The sequence below is a fragment of the Mus pahari genome, chromosome X (genome assembly GCF_900095145.1).
Source record: "Mus pahari chromosome X, PAHARI_EIJ_v1.1, whole genome shotgun sequence".
Lineage (NCBI taxonomy): Eukaryota > Metazoa > Chordata > Mammalia > Rodentia > Muridae > Mus > Mus pahari.
The window spans coordinates 57,863,411-57,871,147 of record NC_034613.1 but is presented as its reverse complement, the minus strand read 5'-3'; the positions used below and the strand labels follow the sequence as shown (position 1 = coordinate 57,871,147).

Genomic DNA, 7,737 nt, shown 5'->3' with positions numbered 1-7,737 from the left:
CAACTGGGGTGAGAGTCTTAAGCCCACACCTACAGTGACACACCTACACCAACCAGGTAACACCTATTCCAACCAGGCCACACCTCCAGATGGTGCCACTCCCTGGTCCAAGAATATACAAACCATTACAGGCTCCCACCTGCCTAAGTCTCCAGCAGAAGGGCCATCTGACACTCACCTACTCATGCTGAGCTAAACTGGATTCCCCCTCCCCCAACCCTGGGATCATCACCAGCCTGAGTCCCCCACCTCCATTCTCAGCTTTTCACTGTTCCTCGAATCTGGTTGTCTTCAGCCTCAACCTGTGCCATTACTCATCTGGAGAGACAGGGGCTGGAATCCCCATCTTAGGCTGTGTTCTACCTCCCCTGAGTGGTATGTTAGCATGTACCACAAGCCCAGCATCCTGATGGCAGCAAAGATGGAATGTAGCCTAGCACCTCAGCCCCATGTCTGCCCCAGGGGCACACACACCCCAGCAGCCAGGCAAAACTCGGACCCACAGGTTATAGTTAATTTTATAAAGAAAAAATGATATTCTAAAGTTTTATTTAGTGTATATATGAATGTGTGATATATGTCTTGGGGGTGTGTGGATAAACACACCCTATGAATGTGAGGAGGCCAACAAAAGAGTTTCAGGTGTCATGTTCTGTCACTTCTGGCCTTATTCTCTTGAGTCAGGGCCTCTCACTGAACTTGGAGCTAGACTTACAGCCAGCAGGCTCTAGTGACTGTCTCCAAGTTTCTCCCTCCCCAACAAAGCTGAAGTTAGCATGCACAGCTAACCCATATTTCTGAGTGTTGGGGATTTAAACTCAGACCCTCATGCTTACACAGTAAGCATTTGAACCACGGAGACATTTCTCTGGTCCCAGTTGGAGTACATTTTTTTTTTAACCAAAAGAATCCAGATTCTGATTTGATGCATGCAATGGAACTTTAATTTGATTTGAAACTACAAAAAAAAGTTGTCTTTCAATTTTTAATTGAATTTGGATGACTAAGAAAGTCTCCTCTCTTCTTCCATGGCAGATCTGCATTCTCAATGGAACAGTAAAGCTATGAGAGAAAAGAGTTAAGCAACTTGAAAGTACTAATAGACACATATATCGTAATCTATTATAAAAGTAAATGACAGCAACTCAAGTTTCAAATTAATAAACTGTGTATACTGATCAACATGTCTGATAAACACATGGATCTTATTTTGCACTTTTAGCTGTTTCTCATACTACTGCTCCTTAAATATGCACAATGGAATATTAGAAGGAATTGAAAAGGGGGACCTCACCTTATAATCATTTTACATGGACTCACATAAAGTCTTAAAGATGTGCCAGCCTTTCCTTGGTTAAGTGTTATGCTCAAGACAAATTGGTAACTGTGGCCATGATAATTTATTGAATAGCATGGAGAATTAGAGTCAAAACAGGACAATTCCATTTCTTTATTTACTGTGAATAAACTGTTCTTTAGCAAAGCAGCACCCAAACACTTCTATTCACTACTTTACAGTCATCAAATATCCCTAGTTGTCATACAGTTTCAGGTGATAAACTTTCTGAAATATTTGCCTGTAAAAATAAGTGTCAGGCTGGGCAGTGGTGGTACATGCCTTTAATCCTAGCACTTGGGAGGTAAAGACTGGCCGATTTCTGAGTTCGGGCCAGCTGGGTCTACAGAGTGAGTTCCAGGACAGCCAGGACTACACAGAGGAAACCCTGTCTCGAAAAACCAAAAATAAATAAATAAATAAATAAATAAATAAATAAATAAAAAGTGTCAGTCAAATATATTAATCATAGACATAAAAAAGTTACTATCAGTGAGCACTTTGACCTTATATGCTCTTGTCAGTTAACTCTGGCCTCCTGCCTCTTCCTATTATTACCTCTCTCTTCTGATGCCTTCCTTCCTTTAGGCCTCTTCCCTTTCGATTTCTGTTTCTTCAAAATCTTCAACATCCTGTTCATCCTCTTCCTTAAAGTATTAAACCATGTTACAATATGTAAAGTTCAAATGCACCTTTACTTTTCAACACTATTTTCCCACATTACTAAAGTTTCCTGTATGATTTTTTTTTTGCTTCATTCTAAAAAGAAATGTACTTCATTTGTCCTTCAAATTTATCATTACACACTATCATTCTCACTAGTCATTGTGATCATATGATCCTCCACAATCAGTGTGGCATCAAATTCCTCTGCAGCATGAATGGTACCTACTCAAAAATCTCCTTACATATTTTCTAATCTAGGACACCTTCCTTTTCACTCCTACTCCAGAGAGAATTCCGTCCTATGACTGTCAAATCAATAATAATGGTTTATACTGCATTACTATTACAATTTTCAACACATTTAAACTTACTTTTGGGGTCATTTGCGCAACAAGGACATTATGTGTCAAGATCTTGCTCAGATACCTCATATAGTTTATGTCACTTAATTCTCACAAAATCCTAGAAGGTACTGGATTTCCTATTTGGAAATTATCAAACTAACACTTACACCAGGTATCACTGTACTGTCACACCAGCTAGTACATGCTACCCTCAGGCATGCTACGGAGTATATCACTAATGCCTTTATGTGTATTAATGTCCTTATTTAACATTTATAATCTTTTAAATTAAAATATAATTACATATTTCCCTTTTCTTTCCTCCAAAGCTCTCCCATGTCCACCCCCTCACATCCATGACCTTTTAATCATATAGTCCATATAATAGTACTTGTATCTAAAACCTCATTTAATTTTCCTGATGACAAGCACAGGCACTAGCTCTGTCCTTTCCATGTTTTTTAGATAAAGAAACTGAGACACCAATAAGGAAAGTAGCTGCCAAATTACTTAATGGGCCAGGACTCAAGTCCAGACCTAGAAAATGGAAAGTATGGTTTTTGTTTTTTTTTCTATCTCTCTGTTAACCTATAACTTTCTCCCCTCTGGGCATGTGATTCCTTTAAGATAGAACATTACCTCAGAAATATTAGTTTTTATCAAGAAATGTTGATTATTGTTTATAAACCTTTTGGTTTCTAAAGAACCAAACACACATGAAATAGAGGTTATGTAGGGAAACCCAAAGAAGAGAGAGAAAAGGTTAGCATATAAGATTAGAAAGAGAAAGTAACAGATTTCCTATCTTTTTAACTCGGTGCTAAGCAGCATAAGGAATAGAACGTCAAGCCACCCAAAATTGTCCAGAGCAACATGGCTCTGAGCATGTGAAAGCTAGAGATAAATAAGCCTGTTTTGAAGGGATGGTTTTGCAGGTAATACTCACTTTTCTTTGCTAAAGCTACATTACTGGGTTGTCACTGAGCTCCAATTGGGTTGACAGATATGAAGAGAAGAAACACTTTTCCTTAAATCAATCATCAAAACATCTCCAAGCATGAAATAAAATAGTGAGTGAAGGCCAAAAATATATTTATATGATTTACCTATTACCTCTTTATATTGTTATGTTGTTAACTGCAGTTTTGGGAGGAAAGAACTAAAACTACATAGTTCTCAATCTATTAGACCCAGCTATGTATCAGAATACAAGTTTGTTTGTTTTTTTAAGAAGTATGATGTGATTTACTGATTACTGTTTGACACTTCCAAGGATCCTTGGGCAGCATTTCATAATAAAATATGTTAACATTTCTATAATAAAATATATGCATATTCAGTCTAAGCAGTAAATAAGACTAGAAAAACTCAGATCAGATTAGATCAATAGCTATTGCTTAATGACTTAGAAGAAATATTTAGGTTTATAGAATTTTTAGACATCAAGAATTATAAATAAGAAATTAAGTAAGTTAAGGTTTATATAAGCCTCCTGATTCTGTAACATTAATATATCTTACTTTTCATCATAAATGGCCAGGTGTCCTTTATTCATGTGGTTTATTTTAAATTTGGTGGCATACATTTCACATTTACTACCAATTAAAAATATGGCATAGGGGCTGGAGAGATGGCTTAGCCGTTAAGAGCACTGACTGATCTTCTGAAGGTCCCGAGTTCAAATCCCAGCAACCACATGGTGGCTCACAACCATCCGTAATGAGATCTGATGCCCTTGTCTGATGTGTCTGAAGACAACTACAGTGTGCTTACTTACAATAATAAATAAAACTTTAAAAAATATGGCATAGTCATATTACTTTGAAACCTACTGTGGGCTGAGGAGATGGCTAAGTCAGTAGAAATACATACCACATAAAAACAGAAAGGGCTGAGTTTTGATCCACAACAACCTTCACACTCGTCAAAGGAAAAAAATCTACCCAAAAGAACTCTCAGTGCTGAACATCTATACTCCAAATTCAAGGGCACCCACATTCATAAAAGAAACATTACTAAAGTTCAAAGCACAAATTGCACTTCACACAAGAATAGTGGGAGACTTCAATACCTCACTCTCAGTAATGTACAGATCATGAAAACACAAACTATACATACATAGATACCATGAATCTAACAGAAGTTATGAACCAAATGGATTTAACAGATATCTATAGAACATTTCATCCTAAAACAAAAGAATATACCTTCTTCTCATCACCTCATGGTACCTTATCCAAAATTGACCATATAATTGGTCACAAAACAGGCCTCATCAGATACAAGAAGACTGAAATAATCCCATGCATAGTATCAGATCACCAAGGACTAAGGCTTGTCTTCAATAACAACAAAAACAACAGAAAGCCCACATACACATGGAATCTGAACAACACCCTACTCAATGAAAATTTGATAGAGGAAGAAATAAAGATAGTAAAGACTTTTTGCAACTTTTAGATTGTTTACTTTTGTCTGGAGCCTTTCGATTTTATCACACAACTCCTTCCTTTCATTCATTGTTATTTTCCAAGATGCTAAGAGCAACCAGCCAGTAAAATCATTTTCCGATTTTTTCCCCATCTTGTAGAAAGCAGGCTTGAATTTTTATGTACTTGGATTATATCCAATCTGACCTCAAGTCTAGAAGTAAACTGGAGACTCAATGCCAATTATACCAATTCCTCAGCACCCTCTGCTTAAAAGTGACAAGAGGCAGTTAAAGGGCCTAAGATCTAAGGAGATCTCCTTCTGGATGTAAGAATTCTGTGGAAAGGACCCCTCCCCATTCAAATCTTGTCTTTTCTTCAGCACTGAGTTCAAGTGGCACCCCTCTACACACACTCTCCTATCCCCACTTACTTTAATTCTGTGTTTTGTCTAAAATCCAGAGGACTGGAGTTCCTATCTCAGCTCCCGCATAATAAGCCATATGTCCCTCAAAATATCTGTAACACTAGCTCTGAGGTAGGAAGAGACAGGAAGATTTGTGGGGCTCATTGGTTTCCAGGGTAGCCAAGAAAACATGAACCCCAAATTCAGAGATAAAGCCTTAACTTAAGGGAATAAGCAGAGTTAAAGCAGAGGACTTTGGGTGCCATCTTCTGGCCTCCATGCGCACACACATGCATACACACCCCCCCACACACACACACATATATAAACACATATTTTATATTTTAAACAGGCATACATCTTCAACATCTCTGGACACTCTACATTACATTGCAAAGCAAGTACTGAATTAATATGCTTGGTTCTAGAGAATGATGGTAGTCTTCAACACTGCTTTCACTTCTCCCCCTGTTCTCATTTTTCCTTGCTCCAGTTGCTCCTTAGATGGTATATAAATAAAAAAATAAGAGCGAAGAGAATATCAAAATCTTGCTTGTTTTCATTTGCTACTGAAGACTGGGAGAGGTGTTACAACAGTTTTCTTCCTAAGGAACACTTTACTGGCTCATATGTAAGAAAGAATGTCATAAAAATGAGAACAAGGAGGGTACCTTCCAATGCTAAAAGGGTAAAAGGATTGTTTCAACAGAGACCCAGATCATGCTACTGCGGATCTGTACTTGGCTTTTCAAGTGCTAGTTTTCCATTGAGATTTTGTATAAGTCTATGAAAAACATCTGGCATGACTACTTGTAAAGACAGACCAATGTTTTATGACCAAGGACAGAAGAGTGAGGCAGCTGAACACTTCCAGGAATCCCTTTCATTTGCAGTTAATAACTACTCCAACTCCATACATCTCCAGCTTGCAGAGTTCTTTTTCCTTTCAGTTGGGATTTTGTTTTATGATGAAATATACAAAAAATATACAAAGCCTATTAAATGGTTCATCTTGTACTTGTGGGGGGAAAATAACCAAAGAAAAATTTGGTAATTTTATTTTTAGGTTTTCTCAATAAAAAAGAAAGAAACCCAACCATAAACCCTTCATATTTAAAGCACTGAAATAAATATCCACATATAGTTAGCAATTAGCAAAGAAAGGTTTATGTTTGCCTACCTCCTCCGGCAAAAAGAACAGCAGCACATAGGCAGAAATCCCAGGACTATAATGCTGATGGCAGCAAGTCCAAACACCCGGAACATCTGTGTAGGCTCTGTTGGTTTAATTATATCCTGTTACTTTTATGACTAGGCAAGAGAGGCGAATCTAAAGTATTTCAAAAACTGTAACTTAATAAAGAAAAATAAAATGTGAGTCTCGTTATGACTCAGGTAGGAGTTCTTGAAATGCAACTAAATGCTACTTCCAAAACATGACCCCAACAAAACAATCAGGCTGCTTTCTTTGGCAAGTTATGATTCATAATACTAGATTCTTTGTATGGCCCTAAGTGTACTTGTTCTAAGGCCATATGTTCTGAATCCTAGAGCATCTGAAGAACAAATCAATCTATGAAGAATTAACTTAAGAAAGAAATGACTTCTTCAGTGTTTACTTCCAAATTACAAAGCACTCAATTAAACATGGGATCAAAAATTTGCAGGTGAATAAGCACACTTTAGCCTCATATGCACTGGGAAATGCATTCTAATGTGATTGGGGAATTGTAAGTCACGGTTCAATTTTTTCCAATAAAAGAACCAACTGTTTCTTCACACATAATAGAAACAGTAAACTGATGAATGAATTCTAAGTACCACATGACACATTAAAACTGCAATACTATATTCATGATCAGGCTTTAATTTTCATCTTTAATACTAGATGTACAGCAAAGGGCTCTAAATTGAATAGGGATTTATAAATCTAAGATATTGTTCTGCATGGATCCTGTTATAATTTCTTAGTGCTCTATCACATCAAATCCATCCACCAGCAGACCAACAGATAGTATGTCCCCACTAGCAAATGAAGGTAAGAAAAAAAGGTGGTACTTCAGAAAGAAATAAAGATCTTTTTAAGATTTATTTATTTATTTTGTGTATGTGAGTACACTGTAGCTGTCTTCAGACACACCAGAAGAGGGTATCAAATCACATTGTAGATGGTTGTGAACTACCATGTGGTTGGTGGGATTGGAACTCAGGACCTNTGGAAGAGCAGTCAGTGCTCTTAACCCCTGAGCTATCATTCTAGCCCTAAGAAATAAAAATCTTAAGAGGGTAATTTTATGCTGGATCATTCGAAAAGAGAACAAAGAAAAGCTAATAAAGGCACCTCACAGGAAAAAATGGCATCTATTACTACATGCCAAGTTGTTGAATACAAGATACATGGGAACATTTTTACATAGGACGATGTACTGGCTAGCTTTGTGTCAACTTGACACANCTGGAGTTATCACAGAGAAAGGAGCTTCAGTTGGGGAAATTCCCCCATGAGATCCAGCTGTGGGGCATTTCCTCAATTAGTGATCAAGGGGGAGAGGCTCC

The 7,737-nt window shown here is 37.4% G+C and overlaps 1 protein-coding gene across 3 annotated transcripts in view; it reads right to left on the bottom strand.

Annotated features, from left to right (window-relative positions):
- Window positions 1–921: 921 nt before the first annotated feature.
- Window positions 922–7,737, bottom strand: part of Fmr1nb (FMR1 neighbor) — a 15,765-nt gene continuing 8,949 nt past the window's right edge. For all 3 annotated transcript variants that reach the window (XM_021188422.1, XM_021188424.1, XM_021188425.1), the window contains 3 exons: window positions 6,362–6,458; window positions 1,895–1,983; window positions 922–1,062 (listed from right to left, as the gene is read on the bottom strand). In XM_021188422.1, the coding sequence (XP_021044081.1) occupies window positions 1,046–1,062; window positions 1,895–1,983; window positions 6,362–6,458 (203 nt within the window). In that variant the 3' untranslated portion in view covers window positions 922–1,045. The remainder of the gene's footprint in view (window positions 1,063–1,894; window positions 1,984–6,361; window positions 6,459–7,737) is intronic.